The 24,238-nt window shown below is 42.4% G+C and overlaps 1 protein-coding gene across 1 annotated transcript in view; it reads right to left on the reverse strand.

Moving 5' to 3' along the window:
* ST3GAL3 (ST3 beta-galactoside alpha-2,3-sialyltransferase 3) overlaps positions 1 to 24,238 on the reverse strand; it is a 355,813-nt gene that overhangs the window by 256,982 nt on the left and 74,593 nt on the right. The window contains exon 3 of the mRNA XM_077823827.1: positions 2,720 to 2,767. Within this exon, the coding sequence (XP_077679953.1) occupies positions 2,720 to 2,767 (48 nt within the window). The remainder of the gene's footprint in view (positions 1 to 2,719; positions 2,768 to 24,238) is intronic.

Raw genomic sequence — 24,238 nt, forward strand, 5'->3', positions numbered from 1 at the left:
GATTTTGTTGGGGGAGATGGAGTTACAGAAGGGTGTTTTACTGACCTCCTCAGGACTCCAACTGCTCTCCCTGAGATGTAATAAATCAGAGGGCAGAGACTTGTCTCTTCAAAAAGTCCCAGCAAGCCAGCCTGCTTACAACTAGACTTGTTCCCCACTCCTCACAAAAACATGACTTCAGAGACACTGATCAACAGAATTTGTTTTTTCATGAATAAATTAAATTTCTAATTATCTTCTCTCAGATTGTAACACCCCATTCTGGTCATAATACTCCTATTTTTAACATTCATAGAAAATTGGCACATAGGAAGCTAATATTGTAACTCCACATTGATGAGTAACCGGTCAGAATTCTGTAAAGGTATGCCAAACTCAAATTATCCATGGACTTAACTATGCTTTAAAACTGGTAAGTAGCTAAGCAATAATTCGGGGGAAACCAAGATCGAATTATGCCCCTCTGAATTCACCCAGAGATTTCATATACTTTTAATCTTTTCCATTCTTGCCCACATCTGAGTATTAACGAAAACTCTGCACAGCCATTAGTATGGCAGGGTTTGGGGGAGGGGTTAATGCAAAGCACCAAGAAGACTGTTTTTACCAAAACCTGGCGTCATTTCCATTCTGCACGCGGTGCCAGCAACCCTAAGCTGTTCCTGAATCGGATCATGCACTCTTGACAGATCAGCTTGCTAGAGAATGATGAAAGAACATCAGAATGCATTTCGGGCTTAAAAATGAACCAAATGACACCAAGGCCGGGATAAGTACGAGTTCTCTGCACAAGCTTCACTGTTCGTGCCAGGCAGCAGGCTTTCTTTGATAAGCGTGCAGGCAGAAGACTAGTACCATGCTGGAAGGCAGCAAACTATTCCTACCAACCTGGGAGGAAAGAGTATTGGACAAAAGAAATCCAGGAGCAAATTTCATTTTTAAAAAGGAAAGGTAATCAGGTCAGACTTTTAGCAACTATAAAAGGACAGGTTTAAGCCCATGTCATGCCTATACTGAAACTTTTTTACAGGACTCTCCCAGTCTTTTCAGACTTCTGTTTCACAAACTAATACTGTAGGTCAGCGGTTCTCAAACTGTGGGTCGGGACCCCAAAGTGGGTTGTGACCCCATTTTAATGGGGTCGCCAGGTCTGATGTTAGACTTGCTGGGCCCAGGGCTGAAGCCTGAGCCCCACCACCTGGGGCCAAAGCCAAAGGGCTTCAGTCCTGGACAACAGGGCTCAGGCTTCAGTGTCAGCCCTGGGCGGCAGACCTAAGGTTACAGGACCCCCGAGGCTGAAGCCCTTGGGCTTTGGCTTTGGTCCACCCCCACCGGGGGCGATGGGGCTCAGGCAGGCTCAGACTTCAGTCCCCTCTCCTGGGGTCATGTAGCAATTTTTTATTTTCTTGTCAGAAGGGGGCGCAGTGCAATGAAGTTTGAGAACCCCTGTGTGGGTACTTTGCACACACAACTATACACAGTGTCAACTGAATTGTAGCCACAGTGGTGGCTAGGCTGTAGAAATGTCTGCCTCAGGACATTGTGCCTGAGCTACAGTCCATGGTGTGCTGCGGGCAGCCAAGCTAACAGTCACTAGTTCCCTGAAGCAGCCCAAGCACAAAAGAACCTTTCAATTTTGCTTTTTGCTTCAATGTAATTATGTGATGGCCAGTAATACACATGGTCATACTCAGAGGGCAACCAGAATGTGGTCATCCAGACACTCCCCTTGGGTTCATTAGCTCTGCAGAAAACAAGATCATAGCCCTGCTTGAGAAACTATAGAAATTCCCCTCCGCAGAGCATTCCTTCCCTCGCATAATTCAATCGCATGTCCAGCTGAGAAACTCTCCTGGGAGAATGAAACCGTTGTTCGCCAGTCAGTGGGCAACATCAATTCAATGTCTTTCACACTGGAAACCGGGCCATTAACTGCATTGTGTGCGCCCAACTCCTCTGCCTGACCTCACATCTACAGCAGCAAGCTCAGAGCGGCACAGCTGTGCCGATGCAGCTGCACAATCACTCCTACAGCCACTCTATGCGGACAGGAGAGAGCTCTCCCTTGAGATAATTAAACCACTCCCGACGAGCGGCGGGAGAGCGACTCCTGCAGACATAGCACTGTCCACACTGGTGCTTCTGTCAGTGTAATTTATGTCACCCAGAGGCTGTTTTTTTCACACCCCTGAGGGACGTAAGTTATACTGAAAAAAGTGCTAGGGTGGACGTGGCCTGAGTATTGGAAGTGGTTTCACAAGTTAGGGCTGGCCCACGCTAGAAAATAAGATCAACCCATCTACGCCCCTCAGGCATGTGAAAAATCCACACCCCTGACGGATGTAGCTAAGCCAACCTAAGTCTCTGTGTAGACAGCGCCTCTAAGGGAGGTGGGTTACCTAAACTGGGGGGAGAACTCTTCCCATCGGCGGAGGTAGTAGTGCGGAAGCACTAAACCAATGCAGCTGCATTCCTGCAGCTTTGCCATTGTAGCATTTCAAATGCAGACAAGACCTCCTGCTACAATAAGTCCCTTGACATTTCCAGTGCTCTTAACACAAGGATATATTTAGCCAGTTTGGTTAGATAGCCAATTTTCAATGTAATCCTGCACCAAGATCTGACTCATTGTTATCTGCCTCCCAACATGGCTACCAAGTCTAATTAAATAAAAGCCTTTTTGTGAGGGAGATAGAGGGGGAAGAAGGGGATGTTGTACCTGAGCCTACTGTACGTCCAACGGAGTCAAAGGAAAGAACCATTGAATCTGTAACACAAGAGTAGAAGTTCATTTTCCCCTTTTAAATAAATCCATGAATTGTTTACAAGAGGCTACTCTTTCCTCTCCCCGTTTATCATGTAGAGACTGCATACTCCAGAAACGTTCTTAACACGTTTTAATGTGCATATGAATCAATCCACACCTTCCGAGTACATTTAGTTGTACTGGGGCAGGAACCACATGCCATCTGGAAAATATCATGGGCAAATACACCACAGTCCGGCATCTATGCCCTACAGATGTCACTCTGAGAGACACCCACATTGCCATTACAAGGCCGAGAACTCCAAGTCATTGCAATGTTTTGCTTGCAGTACTCTGCCTTTTTCTTTCATTTTAAGGAGGTAATCCCCCTTGTTGTGTTTCATCAGGAGGAACATGAACCTCTTCACCAGTCAGGTATGCATGTCCACTGTTCCCCAGTGTTATAGAGAACAACAGGTATCTAGCAAAAGCAGGGTGCTGTTTGAAGTTAGAGAATCTCAGATGGTGATTAGCTGATGAAAAAGAAATTATGTACACGTGTGAAACCTGACAGATAGGTACACTTGTGTTCAGCATGGGTTTTATTTATTTGTTTAGCTGTGTAGCGCAGCAAAAGTCTAATGGCTGGAGCACCCAGAGGATTCACATGTGCTGAGAAGCAGGAGAAGCTTCAGCTTGCTATCTATATCATACAAAAAAGGGGATTTGAATGCTGATCCTGTTTGCGCCATGGACTGTGTTTTTCTGTGCATGCCTGCATTTGTTGACAGCACTCTCAAAATGTAGGCACAGCCAGAATACACATTATTTTAAAAAAATCTTTAATAGTTAATAATAATGCCCCATTGCTGGGAGATGTGGTTGAGGTATAAAATAATTTTACCTTACTTCTAGTTTGAATTTGTCTAGCTCCAACTCCCAGCCACTGGATCTCATTAGACCTTTGTTTGCTACACTGAAGAGGATTCTACAGTATAATCCAATTTTGTTCCCCATGTAGGCACTTACAGAATGTGATCAAGTCATCCTGTGATAAACTGGGTCTTTGTAGATCCCATTTGGGTATTTGGAGAGCCCTTTCTCCTTTAAAAGTCCTTACAATTATGGGGACACTCAGTCTCTGAGTGTTTCAAGAGAGTCTACAGAGACCTAGCTTGCCTATGAAGGTTAAATACGGCTAGACTCCAGGCCAGGGCTTATCTTAGAATCATTGAATATCAGAGTTGGAAGGGACCTCAGGAGGTCATCTAGTCCAACCCCCTGCTCAAAGCAGGACCAATCCCCAATTAAATCATCCCAGCCAGGGATTTGTCAAGCCTGACCTTAAAAACTTCTAAGGAAGGAGATTCCACCACCTCCCTAGGTAACGCATTCCAGTGTTTCACCACCTTCCTAGTAAAAAATGTTTTTCCTAATATCCAACCTAAATCTCCCCCACTGGAACTTGAGACCATTACTCCTTGTTCTGTCATCAGCTACCACTGAGAACAGTCTAGAGCCATCCTCTTTGGAACCTCCTTTCAAGTAGTTGAAAGCAGCTATCAAATCCCCCCTCATTCTTCTCTTCTGCAGACTAAACAATCCCAGTTCCCTCAGCCTCTCCTCATAAGTCATGTGTTCCAGTCCCCTAATCATTTTTATTGCCCTCCGCTGGACTCTTTCCAATTTTTCCACATCCTTCTTGTGGTGTGGGGCCCTTCAACCCCTCCGTGCTGCAACCAGCTTGTGCCTCGTCTGGTGGGCTCTTCTAGGCAGCAGAGGTTCACAAGCGGTCTTCCTCCCAGCATCTTTGTGGCAGGAATCAGCAAACTCTGAAGCACAGCAATCTCTCTCCTGGTTGCCACCCCTTCCTGTGACAGTCTCCCTTTAAAGTTAATTTCCTCCCAGTGGAGGAGGCTCTGCAGATATGCCTATTTAGTGTCAGCTGAGCCCAGAGGACCCCATTAACCTTTTCCCAGGTGGGATTAAGGTGTACCCCGTCATATACTCCAGCAGTCAAGATGGGAAGCAGTTCCTGGTTCAAAGCGTCCGCATCTCCGACCTCCCTTGGAAAAACATGATGTTTACCAAAAAGTTTGGCGTGCCAGGTACCACTGCATTATACATGGGTTTGAGTCCTTCATGGTATTCAACCAATGCTGGGGGCGTGATCAGTGATCAATGAGAAGGGATTACGCAGCAGGTACTTCTGAGAAAATCTATGAATCACTTAAATTGCCAGTGCTTGTTTTTCGATAATTGAAAAGGCCCTCTCCCCAGGGAACAATCTTCTACTTAAATACAGGACCAAGTGCTGCTCACCTGCAAAGTCCTGTGAAAGCACAGGGCCCACTCCAATATCGGAGGCATCTGTATGTAATATAAATTCTTGCAAAAAGTCAGGATTAAAAATGATGGGCGACTGACAGGTGGGGCTTCAATGTGTTAAAAGCGTCTTCACAATTCCCATCCCACTGGATTTTTCTGGGGTTACTGTCTTTTTATAAGATCTGTTAGAGGGCCATGAGTGAAGTGAAGTTAGAGATAAACCTCTGGTATATCCCAGCAGGCCCAAGAACTGCTTCATTTGCCTTTTTGTTTGAGGACAAGGCATGTGGTTAGAGCTTGTACTTTATCAATTAGTGGTTTTAAGAGACCGCCCCTATGCTCTACCCCAGAAAGGTCATCTCTGTGGTGGCTAATTTACATTTTGTTGGGTTGGCCATGAGACCAGACTCTTGAAGGGAATTTAATGCTGCCCCTATATGCCATAGGTGATCATCTTCAATAATTTTCATGGCTATTCTGTGAACGCTCTCCAATTTATCTTGAATTGTGGACACCAGAACTGGACACAGTATTAAAATAGCACCTGTACCAGTGCCAAATTCAGAGGTAATATAACCTCTCTACTCCTACTCAATATTCCCCTGTTAATATGTCCAAGGGTCTCATTAGCCCTTTTGGCTACAGCAGCACACAGGGAGCTCAGCTGATTATCTATCATGAGCCCTTCACTTTTCAGAGTCCTGTCTTCTCATGACAGAGTCCTCTGCACTGAGGCAGGATTAAGTGTCATCTAGACCATCCACGACAGGTGTTTGTCTAACCTGTTCTTTAAAACCTCCAATGATGTAGATTCCACAACTTCCCTAGTGACAGTAATTTGTTCTAGTGCTTATCTACCCTTAGAGTTAGGAAGTTTTCCCCTAATGTCTAACCTATATCCCCCTCTCCCCCTGCCCACTGCAATTTAAGACCGTTACTCCTTGTCCTGTCCTTAGTGGTTTAGGCGAACAATTTATCACCCTCCTCTTTATAACAACCTTTTATGTACTTGAAGACGGTTATCACTTCCCCGCTTAGACTTCTCTTCTCCAGACTCAACAAACCCAATTTTTTCAATTTTTCTTCATAGGTCATGTTTTGTAGACCTTTAATAATTTTTGTTACTCTCCTCTGGACTTTTGATAATTTGCCTACATCTTTCCCAAAATGTGGTGCCCAGAACTGGACACAGTACTTCAGCTGAGGCCAGATCACTCTTGCTATTACTCAGAATAATGTATGTTTGTTTGTGTTTTTGCAACAGTATTACATAGTTGCCTCATTTAATTTGTGATCCACAATAACCCCCAGATCCTTCTCTACAGTACTCCTTCCAAGGCAGTCATTTCCCATTTTGTACTGGCACAATGAATATTCCTTCCTCAGTAGAAGACTTTGCACTTGTCTTTGAATTTCATCCTGTTTATATAGGATAATTTCTCGTTTGTCAAGATCATTTTGAACTCTAATCCTGTCCTCCAAAGCGCTTGCAACCCCTCCCAGCTTGGTATTGTTCACAAAGTTTATAAGTGTACTCTCTATGCCACTGTCCAAATCATTTATGAAGATGTTAAAACAGAACCAGACCCAGAACAGATTCCTGCTGTACCCCACTTGATATGTCCTTCCATCTTGACTGTTGAACCATTGCTAACTACTCTCTGAGTTGTTTTTCCCGAACAGCTGTCCACTTATCTTATAGTAGGTTCAGCTAGACTGTATTTCCCTACTTTGTTTATGAAAAGCTCATGAAAGACAGTATCAAAAGCCTTACTAACGTCGAGATACATCACATCTACTGCTTCCCCCCCATCCACAAAGCTTGTTACTCTGTCAAAGGAGGAAATCAGGTTGCTTTGACATAATTTGTTCTTGACAAATCCATACTGACTGTTACTTATCACCTTATTATCCTCTAGGTCAGTGGTTCTCAAACTGTGGGTCACAACCCAGTACTGGGTCACAGAGTGTTAGGCACTGGGTCACGGTGGCTCTAGTTAGCACCGCCAACCGGGCCGTTAAAAGTCCCATCATCGGTGCTGCCCAGCTAAGGCAGGCTAGTCCCTACCTGTTCCGACATAGTGCTGCGCCCCAGAAGCGGCCAGCAGCAGGTCTGGCTCCTAGGTGGGGAGCCACAGGGCTCCTCACTCACATTGGCCAGTTCCCGGCCAATGGGAGCTGGAGGGGGTGATGCCTGAGGACAAGAGCCACGCAGAGCCCTTGGACGCCTCCGCCTAGGAGGTGGACCTGCTGCTGGCTGCTTCCGGGGCACAGTGCGGTCCGCGGTGCCAGGACAAGCATGAAGCCTGCCTTAGCACCCCCACTGCACCACTGACTGGGAGCCACCCAAGGTAAGCCCGCACCCCAACCCCCTGCCCCAGCCCTGAGCCCCCCAAACCTGGAGCCCCTCCAAACCCCTCATCCCCAGCCCCACCCCAGAGCCTGCACCCCCAACCCAGAGCCCTGACCCCCTCCCACACCCTGAACCCCTCATTCCCAGACCCACCCTGCAGCCCTCACTCCCACACACCAACACTCTGCCCCAGCCCTGAGCCCCTCCCACACCCCTCATCCCCAGCTTCGTTGGGTCGCGGGCATCAACAGTTTTCTTCAACTGGGTTGCCAGAAAAAAAAAAGTTTGAAAACCACTGCTCTAGGAGAGTAAAAATTGATTATTGCTCCACTATCTTTCCGAATTCCAAAGTTAAGCTCACTGGTCTATAATTCCCTGGGTTGTCCTTATTTCCCTTTTCATAGATAGGTACTACACTTACGCTTTTCCAGTCCTCTGGGATCTCTCCCATCCTCCATGAGTTCTCAAAGATAATCGCTAATGGCTCAGAGATCTCTTCAGCCAGTTCCTTAAGTATTCTAGGACGTATTTTGCAAGGCTCGGCCAACTTGAAAACATCCAACATGTCTAAGTAATTCTTACGGACTTGACTACACTTAAAAAGGCTGGAACTGCGCAACTGTAGCGCTTCAGTGAAGACGCTATCTAGGCTGATGGGAGGCCTTCTTCTGTCAGTGCAGGTAATCAACCTCCCCGAGAGGCTATAGAACCCCTCCCATCAACGTAGCGCTGTCTACCCCGGGAGTTAGGTCAGTAGAACTGCATTGCTCAGGGATGTGGATTGTTCACCAACATAAGTTACTAGTGTAGACCAAGGCTAACTTATTCTTTCCCTGTTTTAGCGTCAGACCCTACCCCATTTACATGGATGTTGACTATGCTAGTCATTTGCTCACTGCTAACCTTTTGAGTGAAATCTGAAACAAAAAAAGGCATTTAACATTTTGGCCATTGCTGCATTTTCTGCTATTGTCTTTCCTTCCTCATTGAGTAACGAGCCTACTCTGTCCTTGGTCTTCCTCTTGCTTCTGATATATTTGTAAAATGTTTTCTTGTTACCATTTATGCTCCTAGCTAATTTAATCTTGTTTTGTGCCTTGCTCTTTCAAATTTTGTCCCTACATGCCAGTGTTGTTTTTTAATATCCATCCTTTGTAATCGGACCTTCTTGTAGGACTCTTTTTTGAGTTTCAGGTCATTGAAGATCTCCAAGTTAAACCTGGGTGATCACTTACCATATTTCCTGTCTTTCCTGCACACTGGGATAGTTGGCTCTTGTGCCCCAATTCTCCATGAACCTCCAGTTCTCATGATGATGAATACATCTGATTTTTACCCCCAAATACAGAACAGAAATACTTATGGAAAATGTCTAGATTCCACAATTCTACCACTTACATCAAGTCAAGGAACAATACCATCATTAGGATTCCTTTTGTTCCTAATACGTTTTAAGAATTCCTTATTGTCCTTAACTCTTCCCTTATCAAATTTCTACGATTCCTAGCTTCTAATTTGTATTAATTTCTATCAACTTCCCCTTTCTTCCATTCTTTTATAGCTGCCTTTGCTTCCCCTCTACACTAGTTTGGTTTCTGAACCAATACAGCCTTCTTCCTGGATTGTGGTATTGTGGCATGTTGGACATTTAGTAAAAGGTTCTTGAATAATTCCCAATGATCATTTACAATTTTCTGTTCCACCTGTTTGGCTCATAATTGTTTTCAGATTTGTGAACATGATCCTTTTAAAGCGTCAAATACATATATTATTGGTTTGGACTATATTCTGTAAATATGATCAAGTCACAATCACTGGTACCTAAGGAACCATTAATTTTTAATTCTGAGATAAATTCTTCTTTATCAGCCAAGATGAGGTCTTATATAGCATTCCCCCGTGCTGGATGTAATGTGCTGGATACAACATTTTTTGAGTTCGGAAATTTTCATCTACAACTTTCCCTTCTTTATGATAGATAAACGGAGGAGGCAAGGACTAGATGACCTTCAGGGGTCCCTTCCAACCCTGATATTCTATGATTCTATGAAGGATGCTGAATCTTAAACAAAGACATGCTTTTCCTTAAGCACTGGGAAATAAATAGTGTGAAATACAAAACAAAAACGTAAAACTTTTAAAAGTCTGTCTTAAAATCCCTTGTCCTCTAAGCAGCTCAGCTTTCAGTCTTATCTCTTTAGATGAAATCATAATTTCACTAGTTCTTCAGTCACCACAGAAGTTTTTAGATTAGACACAAAATGCCATGGTTAGAGCCCTGCAAATCTGAAGATATCCGCTTTATATCAACAGACCCTGTTTGTGGATCATGGATTGGATGCGGATACAAATTTTTATCCGCACAGGGCTCTAGCCATGGGATTTTTAGTAAACTCAGGGGGTCAGGATCTGACTTTTATCTCTCTTTCAAAAGCTATATAAGATTTGAAGGTCAGAAGGGGCCATTATGACAATGTCATCTGTCCACATGCATAACATAGGCCACAGAATTTCACCCAGTAATTCCTTCATCAAGCCCATAATTTCTGGTTGAGCTACAGCATATAAGTGACTTGCAGGCTTGCAGCCACTCAAACAATCACCACTCCCTAAACATTTGCCTGCCCAATAACCACCAGTTCCGTCAGCATGACACAGCCTGGTAAGCATGTATCAATATGACTGAAGTTGCAGCATGGGAAAGAAGGATTCCCAAATTCCACATGCTCTTACAGGTTCTGCATGTGGACATGAATGAGAAGGCGGCTTTGCTTAAATCAGCTCCCCAGCTAGTTAGACAAGTCTTCTGCTCCAAGTAAGAGTTACTGAGCACTTCTAGTGGACAGATACTTGATACAAACAGGGTGGATAAAAATAAGTGGCTAAAAATAACATAAAATAAAACACAATAATCTGTTTTTAAATTTAAATTAAATACAGATGCGTTTTTTGAAATAAACAATTAAAATTACATTTGAAATTATGACAACTTATGTTAAGGCTTAAACCTATCATCTATTTAAATCATTTAAATTAAATACAAAAAATAATATTACACTGTACATGTTTGCTGCAAGTTTTAAAGTAAGTCAGACCACTGATCTGGCGGAAGTCTCTGGCTAAGCACCTAGAACCAGAGTCTGTCGAAGTGCTAAACCAGCTTTTGACAGCAGTAGCCTCTTCTGCAGATGCAAAGAGGTTTTTTTTTTTTATTTCAGTTTATTCAGCATGCTCAGTTCAATGGCTAGTTCATTCAAAAGTAAAAAACCAACTGGGAGCTGAAAAAGCAGGGAAGCTTGTTTTCCTTTTTCATTCTATTAATAAAAACCTAAGTGTGACAGGATGACATCTACTAGTTCTAAAATCTTGAAGAACACAGTGACCAGAAACAATCAGTTCAATTAAGTAATTACAGATAATACTTCCTTTGCTTATAAATCAGTTAGTTATAAACACAAAACATATTTTGATAACCTTTCATAGCCTTTTTTCTTATCATCAAGTGTTTTATTTCAGAACAAAATTTAAAATTCTGTGTACTTTTAATTGAATTTCCACCCACAAAGCTTGACACAAATCACTAGTAAAAATATCATCATAGAATCATAGAATATCAGGGTTGGAAGGGACCTTAGGAGGTCATCTAGTCCAACCCCCTGCTCAAAGCAGGACCAATCCCCAACTACATTATCATCTAGTAAATAAGAAATGCATCATTCACCATTTTCTAACATAGTACAAATGTACAAATTAAGAATCTGAATAAAAGTAAGTTAAGCTATATAATTGCTCAAACAAATTTAAGACAAGGGGATTGAGATAATATAGATATAATGAATCCTCCTGGTTAGCAAAAAGAAGCATCAAATTTAGTGTAAAGGCTAGATTTTAGTTGCAAACAACATGTTTTAATGATTACCAACTAATGAGAATCAATCTTTCTTTAGGAAAATAACTAAAAAGTACAAATGCAAAACAGGATTAAAATCAGTAATTTAAATCAAGGTTTCCTCCTTGCTGATTTAAATTATGATTTAAACTGGTGATTTAAATTGTTTTGATTTAAATCAATCCACTCTGGATACAACACAGAATGTCCCTGACGGTACTGATACACCAACGATGATGAGCAATATGTGAACAAAACTCCAGCAGCCAGCGAGCTGTATGGCCATACTGAACTGATGCAGAGACAAGTAAGGAAGCCATTCTTTTATGCAACTGCTGTCCCTGCACTGATTTCATCATTCAGTGAAGATACCAGTTTGTTGAATATTACCACTGCTCAGTCAATTCGGATGCCCTGTGCAATATATGATTACCTATGTCTCCATGGAGTCTTACTTCAGCAGCAAGGACTGAATGTAAGATGGGGTAAAAGACAAAGAGCATAGTGAACAATAGCAGTGTGCAGTGGATGTAGCCAAATCTGGTTTTAGTTCACCTTTCTAAACTGTTGCTGCACCTTTTCAGTTAATACCTTTTACTGTAAAACAGTTTCTTTGTGAAGTCACTTCCCAGTTTTTTTGTTCCTTTTACAGATTCTCTCAGAGGATTTTGAGAGACTGCCCTATCCCACCAGAAACCAAAGAAGCTGAAGTAATATCTTTTCATATCCTACACACACAGAGAGAAGATGTTTTCAGCAGAAACAGATTTTAGTAAAAGACTAACCCCCCAACAATCCATCCCCCCTCCAAAAAAAAAAAAAAAAAAAGACGCTCACTAACTAATATTGCATGCTGTTTTGGAAGTGGTCCTGAGAAATCACAAAAACACAAACTATTAGTCTCAGAGGAGTGATGAGAGCTTAGTAATAAAGGTTTAACACAGCCAGGATGTCACATACCACTATAGTAATATGCTCCACAAACCAAGCCATACTCAGAACACAGCAATATGCTGAGATGCACTCTGGCACATCTCCTTAAAAAAAGTACAGGCTTTAGAAACTGTATTGCTTTCTGCCAAATTGTGCATCATGAACATTGTTAGGACAGCAGTGTTTTTCATTCCATAACACTGCTCTCCAGATATCCTGTCAGGCCCACTACAGAACCAGTGGGAGCACTGAGTGCTATTAAGAAAAATTCCCACATCCAAAGCTTGATCACCAGAGACCACAAGTGCTCTGCAGAGCTCAGTTACCTGAATTTGGGATGGCAATTCCAATGACAACATTCCTGAATCAGAAGTCTACTATTGCAGTCCAAGTGAGGCTTTAGAATCACTTTTTCCACTTTGGAATCAGAAGATTGTACTGTAAGTGAAATTGTCTGTCATGCAAACACGGACCTCTCATTTTCAATGGCACACTGATATAGGATAAGATCAATATTTTTCATTAGTTAGCAAAACCATTATCGCCTATTTGAGTTTAAGAGATAGTAGGGAAAATTCAAGAATTTAAATAGTTGGAGACCCTATTAATCTCTTACTAGTTTAGTGACTTGAAGGTGTGTAGGTTTCCCAGCTCACTAGGTTTTGGTCTTCTGATCCTTTCCAAAGCTCTGCAAAGGCCATGTCACAGTGAAAACACAGGAGCAGTTTGAGCCATGATAAAGAGAAACATTCCACTATTCAGCATGGGAAGTGGAGGATGATTAGAGCTCACCACTTTGTATAGTAGACACATCACAGTGGAGCCGCTTGGCGGAAAGAACCAGCAGTCCCAGAACACTCCAAACCTCAAAAAGGAAAAAAGAAATGCCAGCCCAAGAGAGAGCTTTGGCTGAAGAGAGGAGTTACAAGAATTTGCTAAATTAATTATAGGTAGCAATAATGCATTTACTTTTTTAATACTACTTTTCTTAAAAAGGAGCAATCCATCACAGGCAGAGTGGATAAAAATCAATGATTTTTTTTTAAATAAAAAAATCGGATTTTTTCCATTTAAATCGTATTTTTTTTTTTGATAAAATGCTTTTTGAGGAAAAAACCTCTCTAAAGATAGTTTTAAATAAGATACGTTATAGCTCAAAGGTATCATCATGGAATAGGGATTATAAATTCTAATCCTATAGTATGAGAATATATTCATGTAATATTTAAGAAAAATTTTGTAAATGAGTTCCAGTAGTTCATAGATTAGGGACCCAATCTTATGGGGTTCCACAGGCTTCTGTATAGATTATTTAGGTTTATCTTTCTATCTACCCAATGGGACTCAGTGCTCAGTCTAGAAGATACCATCAGAGATGCTTAGTTTTGCAGTTCTCAAACAGTGGATTTGTATCCCCAGAGGTAACATGTTTGTTAACAGCAAAATTGTTTTAAATAAATAAATAATATATAGAGGTGAGAAGTAACAGACCTCAACTCTATTGTCCCTCTGCAAATTTGTGTACACAGAGTCAATCCCTTACCTCTCTCTAAAAGTGCAAAGTTTCAAAAAGTTCAATAAACAGAAGATTGTTGGGGGCAGAATAGATCTGGACAAGGAGTGAGGGACATATGTTTGTTTTGTTACATTATATGTTTGCTGTTGAAGAAAAAAATCCAGAATACTTAACGTTGTTGTTTTAGTTAACTAAAACAATTTAAATGTCTGTTTGTTGATGTTCTCCTTCTAATACAGCATGGCAAGAAAATCCTTCAAATATTAATGACTAACCTGTTGAACTGGAGATAGTTCACCTCCCAGTGACTTCATAGAATCATAGAATATCAGGGTCGGAAGGGACCGCAGGAGGTCATCTAGTCCAACCCCGTGTTCAAAGCAGGACCAATCCCCAACTAAATCATCCCAGCCAGGCCTTTGTCAAGCCTGACCTTAAAAACCTCAAAGGAAGGAGATATCCCCTCCCTAGGTAACACATTCCAGTGTTTCACCACCCTCCTAGTGAAAAAATTTTTCCTAATATCCAACCTAAACCTCCCCCACTGCAACTTGAGACCATTACTCCTCATTGTATCATCTGCTACCACTGAGAACAGTCTAGAGCCATCCTCTTTGGAACCCCCTTTCAGGTAGTTGAAAGCAGCCATCAAATCCCCCCTCACTCTTCTCTTCTGCAGACTAAACAAGCCCAGTTCCCTCAGCCTCTCCTCATAAGTCATGTGTTCCAGTCCCTTCATCATTTTTGTTGCCCTCCGCTGGACTCTCTTCAATTTTTCCACATCCTTCTTGTAGTGTGGGGCCCAAAACTGGACACAGTACTCCAGATGAGGCCTCACCAATGTCGACTAGAGGGGAACGATCACGTCCCTCGATCTGCTGACAATGCCTCTACTTATACATCCCAAAATGCCATTGGCCTTCTTGGCAACAAGGGCACACTGTTGACTCATATCCAGCTTCTCGTCCACCGTAACCCCTAGGTCCTTTTCTGCTGAACTGCTGCCTAGTCATTCGGTCCCTAGTCTGTAGCGGTGCATGGGATTCTTCCGTTCTAAGTGCAGGACTCTGCACTTGTCCTTGTTGAACCTCATCAGATTTCTTTTGGCCCAAACCTCTAATTTGTCTAGGGCCCTCTGTATCCTATCCCTACCCTCCTATCTACGTCTCCTCCCAGTTTAGTGTCATCTGCAAACTTGCTGAGGGTACAATCCACACCATCCTCCAGATCATTAATGAAGATATTGAACAAAACCAGCCCCAGGACCGACCCTTGAGGCACTCCGCTTGATACTGGCTGCCAACTAGACATGGAGCCATTGATCACTACCCATTGAGCCCGACAATCTAGCCAGCTTTCTGTCCACCTTATCGTCCATTCATCCAGCCCATACTTCTTTAACTTACTGGCAAGAATACTGTGGGACACAGTGTCAAAAGCTTTGCTAAAGTCAAGGAACAACACGTCCACTGCTTTCCCCTCATTCACAGAGCCAGTTATCTTGTCATTGAAGGCAATTAGATTAGTCAGGCATGACTTGCCCTTCGTGAATCCATGCTGACTGTTCCTGATCACTTTCCTCTCATGTAAGTGCTTCAAAATTGATTCCTTGAGGACCTGCTCCATGATTTTTCCAGGGACTGAGGTGAGGCTGACTGGCCTGTAGTTCCCAGGATCCTCCTTCTTCCCTTTTTTAAAGATGGGCACTACATTAGCCTTTTTCCAGTTGTCCGGGACCTCCCCCGATCGCCGAGAGTTTTCAAAGATAATGGCCAATGGCTCTGCAATCACATCCGCCAACTCCTTTAGCACTCTTGGATGCAGCAGCGCATCTGGCCCCATGGACTTGTACTCATCCAGCTTTTCTAAATAGTCCCGAACCACTTCTTTCTCCACAGAGGGCTGGTCACCTCCTCCCCATGTTGTGCTGCCCAGTGCAGTAGTCTGGGAGCTGACCTTGTTTGTGAAGACACAGGCAAAAAAAGCATTGAGTACATTAGCTTTTTCCACATCCTCTGTCACTAGGTTGCCTCCCTCATTCAATAAGGGGCTCACACTTACCTTGACTTTCTTCTTCTTGCTAACATACCTGAAGAAACCCTTCTTGTTACTCTTAACATCGCTTGCTAGCTGCAACTCCAAGTGTGGTTTGACCTTCCCGATTTCACTCCTGCATGCCTGAGCAATATTTTTATACTCTTCCCTGGTCATTTGTCCAATCTTCCACTTCTTGTAAGCTTCTTTTTTGTGTTTAAGATCAGAAAGGATTTCACTGTTAAGCCAAGCTGGTCGCCTGCCATATTTACTATTCTTTCTACACATCGGGATGGTTTGTCCCTGTAACCTCAATAAGGATTCTTTAAAATACAGCCAGCTCTCCTGGACTCCTTTCTCCCTCATGTTATTCTCCCAGGGAATCCTGCCCATCAGTTCCCTGAGGGAGTCAAAATCTGCTTTTCTGAAGTCCAGGATCCATATTCTGCTGCTCTCCTTTCTTCCCTGTGAACTCGACCATCTCATGGTCACTCCCTCCCAGGTTCCCGTCCACTTTTGCTTCCCCTACTAATTCTTCCCGGTTTGTGAGCAGCAGGTCAAGAAGAGCTCTGCCCCTAGTTGGTTCCTCCAGCACTTGCACCAGGCAATTGTCTCCTACACTTTCCCAAAACTTCCTGGATTGTCTGTGCACCACTGTAATGATCTCCCAGCAGATATCAGGGTGATTGAAGTCTCCCAGGAGAACCAGGGCCTGCGATCTAGTAACTTCCGTGAGTTGCCAGAAGAAAGCCTTGTCCACCTCATCCCCTTGATCCGGTGGTCTATAGCAGACTCCCACCACGACATCATCCTTGTTGCTCACACTTCTAAACTTAATCCAGAGACACTCAGGTTTTTCTGCAGTTTCTTACTGGAGCTCTGAGCAGTCATACTGCTCCCGTACATACAGTGCAACTCCCCCACCTTTTCTGCCCTGCCTGTCCTTCCTGAACAGTTTATATCCATCCATGACAGTACTCCAGTCATGTGAGTTATCCCACCAAGTCTCTGTTATTCCAATCACATCATAATTCCTTGACTGGAATCATAACCAAACAATCATTCGTTTTTTGATATAGCTGTAAAACTAATCTGAAAAGTTTTCAAAATAAATCACTGTTTAAAAATGTATAGTGTGCACCGTCTAAAAATGAAGCCTACGTCTCTCTTGGAGTTGTGAAGAACAGGTATGAAGGTTATAACAACCAGCAAGAATGTACTTTTATGTAGAAAACCATGATTAAATCAAGACTTCCTGACTAGTGATTTAAAACAAATCCACCCTGATTACAGGTGCTCGAACCCTTGGATTGCCGACTAAAAGCCCAAGAAACTGTAACAGCACCTTTGGAGTTCATGTCTACCACGTGAATTTACATTAGACTTTTACAGAAACTGTTCTGACAAAAATGGCACAACAGCCCCAAGACTGCATCTCTGATCAATCCAGCACTCGATTACCACATTATTACCTGTCCACTAATTCTGTAAAGAATGGTTAAAATGCCTGAGAAGGATCTTGTGGTATGACACAACAGAGGCAAATTTTATTGCCAAATCCAACCCCCAAGTTACAAGGTCTGTGAACAGGGTCAAAGATGAAAATGCAATTTTACCTTTTTTAAGAAACACTGAACTGGACCAAAAATAATTTGCAAAAATACAAAATAAGGCCTCAGTCGTCAACTGGATCCCAAGTTTGGGGTGAGTATTAGTAAACATTCCTTGTACTTGCCAAATTCAGTCATCGTATTGCCTGCTTTAGAACAGTTCAAATCAATGTACACACATGTGGGCTTAGCAGAGAAAGTCTCAATCTTATTTATACAGCATATCAGAACTGCACACATCACAAATCTGAGCTGTTTCCTACCTCCAGTTGGTAACATATCCAGCCTACAATGAACATAGGTGATTCTTCCCAATCAAAGGTAATGGGAGTTGAGCAGGAGTGGCTCAGTGTACCCCATCACTAGCCAAGAGACAGATTCTGCCCTGGCTGGGGAAGGGAAGTCAGCCAGCAGGGGAAGCAGTTAAATCAGACTGCATTGGAAGTACAGTAAGAGTCATTAACAAAATAACTATGAGAAATAAGATACTAGGATTTTTTTAAATGCACTTTAAATTCTATCTGGGAACTACCTCCCAGAACAAACATGTTCTGAAAAGTTTTGTTAGGGCACGTATGGAGTAACTCATTCTTCTAAGCGAGAGAGGTGGATGAGGTATTATCTTTTATTGGACCAACTTCTGATGCAGCAAATGATTCCTCAGTTTTTCCGAAGTCCTTTTGCAGAGTTGTTCGGCATATTTAGAGGTGTAGATAGTGTTCAGAGGGTTATAGCTAGTGAGTCCTCTGGGGATGTTGTTTTGTTTCTTGCATTTGGTAAGGAAGTAGATGTTGTTGTTAAATGTGGCTTCCCTTTTTACATTGTGAAGTTTCCATTTCAGACAGCAAAATTCAGTATCTTCCATTGTTGTTGTGGCCGTGTTGGTCCCAGGCTATGAGACCAACTCTGCAGAAGGACTTCAGAAAAAGTGAGGAGCCATCTCTGACAACAAAAGTTTGTCCAATAAAAAATATTGCCTCACCGACCTTGTTTCTCTCATACCCTGGAGCCAACACGGCTACCACAAGTCTTCTAAATTAGACCCTATACACGTCTAGTTTTCCCAAGCACCCAAAGGTTTATGGCTAGTTATGGAAAAATAACCCGAAACATTTTAGCAAAAGCAACTCTATTTGAATTTGGGGGTGGGGGACGAAGAGATAAAGCACACCTGTGGCTATTAAACTTATTTCTAGTCACTTTAATATACATGATTTAACCGTTTTACATCCGATATAGAGAGGTAGCTGGCTGAGAGTAACTTCTGAATGCAGAAGTTGGGGGTGCATGGCCCCTTTGGGGGGCATGTATGGCTTCCCCAGGTGTTCTATTTTTCCTATTAAACAGACTAGAAAAGGAATTCAGCCATTTAACCATTCTCAGGCCATGTCTACACGGAAACACGCAGGAAAGTTAAGGCAAATCAAGTAAAGGTGTGAATTTTATGCTCCTAATTTACTGATGATCCTACTTTCACGTTAGCATTGCTTTTCCCCCTGGTCTTTTCATTAAAGCTCTTTATATTCACCTCACTCCCTTTGGCAGCATTAATTCATTTCACTTTTGTTGTCCTGTTTCTGAGCAAAGTAAGATGGCACTGTCTTAAGAACACTGGTAGCTGCAGAAACCTTATCTACAACAGAGCTTCCACCACTGCTAACGAAAATGGAGCTGCAGAGTGTTACCAAGGTTGCAAAATTGTTGCTTAAAAAAAAAAATTGGGGCATTTACTTGAATGTCATTTATATAGCACTTTACCCATTATCAGTGAGGTTTATTGGAACTAAGTCTAAGATTTTACTCATCAATTATTTTCTCAATTTACACACACACGCACTGTTAAAAAATACAAAAAGTACTCCCATGCGTAAGCACTGCAAGAAATTAAAGCCTTAAACACATTTTCACAGCTGAGTTATTACAACATTTTCAATATCATGAGCACAAGAGTGAATATATAAACACACCATATGTACCACACACACAAACTTCTGACTGCAGATGTGCATGGTGACGTGAAACATGGGGACTGCAAGGTATTGGCAAGCGGACAATGCGAATGAAGCCTCGGTCAAGTATTGTCTCCAACTGATAGGAGAACTGAGCCCAAAGTTCATTCTTATTCCCTTTACAAGAGGAAAAAAGTCACTTTAGAATCCAACAACAGGAAACATCTGATTGTAAAAACCATTTCCAATAAATTCCAGATTTTCTACTTTAATAAACTTCCTCAAAATGAGGTCCCATTCCATACTTACTATGTTTCTGTTTCATTAAATTGGAATACCTGCTCCGGGTACCACATGGCCACCTCCGCGTTGGGAAACAGACATGGGATTGGGGGAGGGAGGTTTGCAAGTTCTGGCTCAGATAGAAACATGTTTCTGCTCAACACCAACCTAAGTTTCCAAAACAAAATTTCCATTTTTTAAAAGGACAGGGTAGGTGGAAGTTATGAATCTACAGAAAACCAAAATCTTCAATTCAGCGAATAGCGAGGCTTGTCCCATTACAGCAAATGTATGGAAAAAAACAACTGTATAAATCCATTAGACAAAAATTAAAAATAATGTACAGCTAAATGATCCAAAATAAGTCAGAGTCCCTTAGACTCAAAACAGGATTCCCCTAAAACTACCAAAAAGTATTGAGAAACCACTTACTGATTTTTAGTGGGAGTCTTAATCTTCTGCTACATTTCCCATTCCTTGCACTTCCAGCAGTTTAAGACCTCTTAAGAGATGATGGTTCTGTTTTTGGCCCACACAGACTGCAAGTTCCAAGACAATTCCAGTAGTCATCTGGCTTGATTTCAGAATGACTGCTACCCACTTGAGGCAAGAATGGGGAAAGACAAAGGTTTATATCTTCACTCTCATGGAGTTCCTCCTCTCTGATATGTGTTCACCAGGTCCTTTGCTCTTGAGCATCATTCTTCTGCCCACAACCCATTACCCATCAGTTGTTGTTCATGCTTTGCTGTTTGTAAGAATTTGGGCAGCCAACAGGATATCAGACCGTGTTTCACCAGCGAGTATTTCAGACAAGGACACAGGATGTATTTTAGCATGTATTCTCCAAATTATACATACCTGTATCAACTAATGCAATTTCCACAGCAACTTAACATGAAATCCTCTCTCAGTATAGCCTCTCCATAGAGCACAACCACAATAAAGCAACAGAAAACAGCCTCCATCACATTCATGGCATCAAAATGTAAGAGGTCAATTGTGCAATCAGACTGAGAATGAGTTTTCCCCATCACTCGCCCTCTCATCGCCTCCCTTGTTATTTCATTCTTTGCACAAACTGCCATAGTTGATGAGGTCAGTGGTACTTCTAATCCAGCTGGTCTCTGATAGCGCCCAGTGCCAGATGCTTCAGAGGAAGGGGCAACAAACCCCACAATGGGGAAAGTTACTTCCTAACCTGAGGTAGCTAGAGGCTTAAAGTTCCTATAGTGCTCATTACTGTGAAAGATTAAAACAGGGGAAAATTTCTCCCAGACCCAAGTGACAATCCACTTATCCCTTGCAGAATGGAGAATTGATATGCCCATATAATTTCATCCGAGCTAGCCTCTCTGTGGATGCTATGCTTATTCATATAAACATCACAATTTTAAACTTACAAAGCTAGGAAGGCAGTGTGGACCAATGCATCTAGGGTACCAAACAAGGACATCTAGGTTTTCCCGCCCCCCACAGTTAAGATATTGACTTACTGTGTGAGCCACTCACTTGGCCAAGTCACTCAACCTCACTGTGTCACATTTCCTCATATATAAAATGTGCACACTCACACCTCTGGACAGAACTTGAGATCTCTGAATGAAAACCGCTGTGTCAGCCTAATTTCGATACCTGAGAAGCTACTTGAGCAAGGTATAAAACATTCAATTTGAAAATACCTGGAGGATGGAGGGGTGAGCACTAGCAGCCAGCATGGATTTACTAAGAACAAATTATGCCAAACCAGCTTGATTTCCTTCTTTGACAGGTTAACTGATTTGGTGGATGGGGAGAAGGCGCTGGACATAATATACCTGGACATCAGCAAGGTTTTTGACACAGTCCCACATGACATTCTTATAAATAAGCTGCAGAATTGGAGGTTTGGCAGAACTACCATTAAGTAGATACATAGTTGGTTAAACAACCGCAAACAAAGAGTAACTAGTAATGAAATTATGTTGGAATGGGGGGAGGTCTCAAGTGGGGTTCCGCAGGGATCTATTCTGGGTCGGTGTCTAACATCGTTATTAACGACCTGGATGTAGGAATAGAGACCAGACTGATCAAATTTGCAGAGGACACAAAGCTTCAGGGGGTTTCCAATACTTTGGAGGATAGAGCTAAAGTTCAGAAGGATCTTGATACATTGGAGAACTGGGCTATAGACAACACAATGAAATCCAGCAAAGACAAATGTGAGGTGCTACACTTAGGAAAGAAAAGCCTAATGCACAAATACAGAATGGGGGACAGCTGGCTTGGCAGCAGCACTGCTAAGAAATATCTGGGAGTTGTGGTGGATCACAACCTCAACATGAGACATCAACGTGATGTTATTTCCAAAAAAAAAAAAAAAAAGGCAAATCAATTTGAGGTTGCATTAACGGAGGCAGAGCATGCAAGTCACGGAAGGTGATTATACCGCTCCACTCAGCATTGGTTAGGCCTCAGCTGCAGTATTGTGTCCAATTTTGGTCACCAATGTATAGAAAGGATGTCGAGAAACTAGAAAGGATCCAGAGGTGAGCGACAAAGATGATCAAAAGAACGGAATGCAAAGCTATATGAGCAAAGGCTGAAGGAACTGAGTATGTTTAGTTCATAAAAGAGGAGATTAGGAGGGGACATGATAGTGGTCTTCAAATACTTGAAAGGCTTCCATAAACAAGATGGAGAAAAGTTGTTCTCTCTTGACACAGAGGGCAGGAAAAGAGGCAACTGGTCCAAACTACAGCAGAGCAAATTTAGATTAAATCTAAGGACAAACTTCCTAAATGTAAGAACAATAGAACAATGTGACAAACTGACTGAGGAGGTTGTGGAAGCTCCTCCACTTGAGGTTTTTCAAAAAGGAGGCTGGACAGAGCCACCTGCCTTGGATGCTTTTGACACAACAAATCCTGTATCTTGGCGGGGGTTAGACTAGATTACCCCGATGTCCCTTCTAACCCTATGGTTCTATGATTATATTACTTAACTCAATAGTTATCAAGTAGCACTGAGTTCCACAGGTTAATTATCAACTGAAAAGTATTTCTTTTTATCAATGCTGAATGTTACCTTTTAATTTAATCAAGCCTCTCTCGCTGTTATATTATGGGAGAGGTGACCAATCTCCCTTTTCTCTACACTACTACAAAGCCTCCCCGATCCTTATGTTTACTGATGTCATGTTTGGCCACTCTCCATCAGGCCATTCATGAACAAAAAGTGTGTTTGCAAAGCAAAGTACAATATTCATATTCAAAACACTGCTGCATGCTCAGCCTGCTTAAAGCATTTTAAAATGATTTCCTTTGTCTAGCAGTAACCACAATGGAAGCCTTTCGTTTTCATGCTCCAGCTGGCAAAGGTTTCAGAAGGATTTTATTGACAGTGCCGGAACAGTCACTCAGTAACAGGGAAGTTTGACATGATTTAATCTCATGACTAATATTAATATGGAGTTATGTAACCTTCCCAACTCAGTAGTATATGAAGCTGTGTGAGAGACCATAATGTGACACTTCATTTATCAGTGTTCCTGTGTTAGGAGCTCCTCAGAGACACAACTCAGGTCATTCCCCTGTAGTTCTCAGAATCTTCCACAGGCTTCTCTTTCTATTTCCTGCTTTAGAAATTGCCTAAGATGTTTTCTGCTTTTTGTTTCAAGGCATATTTAAAAAACAAAAAAACCTCAACATTTGAAGTACAAGTTCTCTTGGTCTCAGCACAGGAATGCCATGACATGGCACAGTTGCCTGGTGTTTATCCTTGAAAAATATGAAAAATGGTCCCCTTCCTACAGTTGCTGCAGGTGGAATCAGGGAACTGCAAGACCCCAGTTAAGTACTGCTGTACAAACATGGCCCAAGTATAGCCCTTCACAGCTTGGACAGGAGCCCTGTACCGGGCTCATGCTTGTATCCAGTTTTCACATAAGCAGAGGCTGTACAGCAACAGCAGAGCTGCAAAGCATCGGAGCATACACACACCAGGTTCTGATTGCTTCTATTGCACAAGATAGTCAACCAGAGGTGAAAGACAGGGCAAGTAAAGTGCAAGTCAGAGAGCAAGTTCACCCCAAAAGAACAGTGAAAAAAATTATATATTTACTGAATGTCAAACAGCATGCTTGTCCCTAAATGCTTTTGTCTTACAGTCCAGAACAGCCTCCATGAATTCCACAGAAAGTCAGTAACATCAGATTTCTTGTTGTTTATTCTCAGATCCAGAATTTCAGTAAAATTGTATTAAAAGCGGACTGATTTCTTAAGATTGGATAGCCCTCGCTTTGAAGAGTACCAATGGCCAGATGTTCCCATAGACCAACAACAGATTAGGATCCAGAGCCATCCAAACAGATTTTGAGAGCTTGAGATATCATCTTGCAGGGAAGTAGGATCTGAGCCCACCCTGCTGTCCAGAGATGACAGGTGAGACTCCAGCGGTCCTGCTTCTAATCCCCTGGGGAATCCCAATCATCACCCCTACAAGACGGAACATCTGCACACATATGAAGTGAGGGTGGTCTCACTGAGACCATGGGTGTCCTCAGGTATTTCAGGAATTGTGGAGGAAGATGAGCTTGACTGTACCACTCCGCTGGAAGA

The sequence above is a fragment of the Eretmochelys imbricata genome, chromosome 8 (assembly GCF_965152235.1).
Source record: "Eretmochelys imbricata isolate rEreImb1 chromosome 8, rEreImb1.hap1, whole genome shotgun sequence".
Lineage (NCBI taxonomy): Eukaryota > Metazoa > Chordata > Testudines > Cheloniidae > Eretmochelys > Eretmochelys imbricata.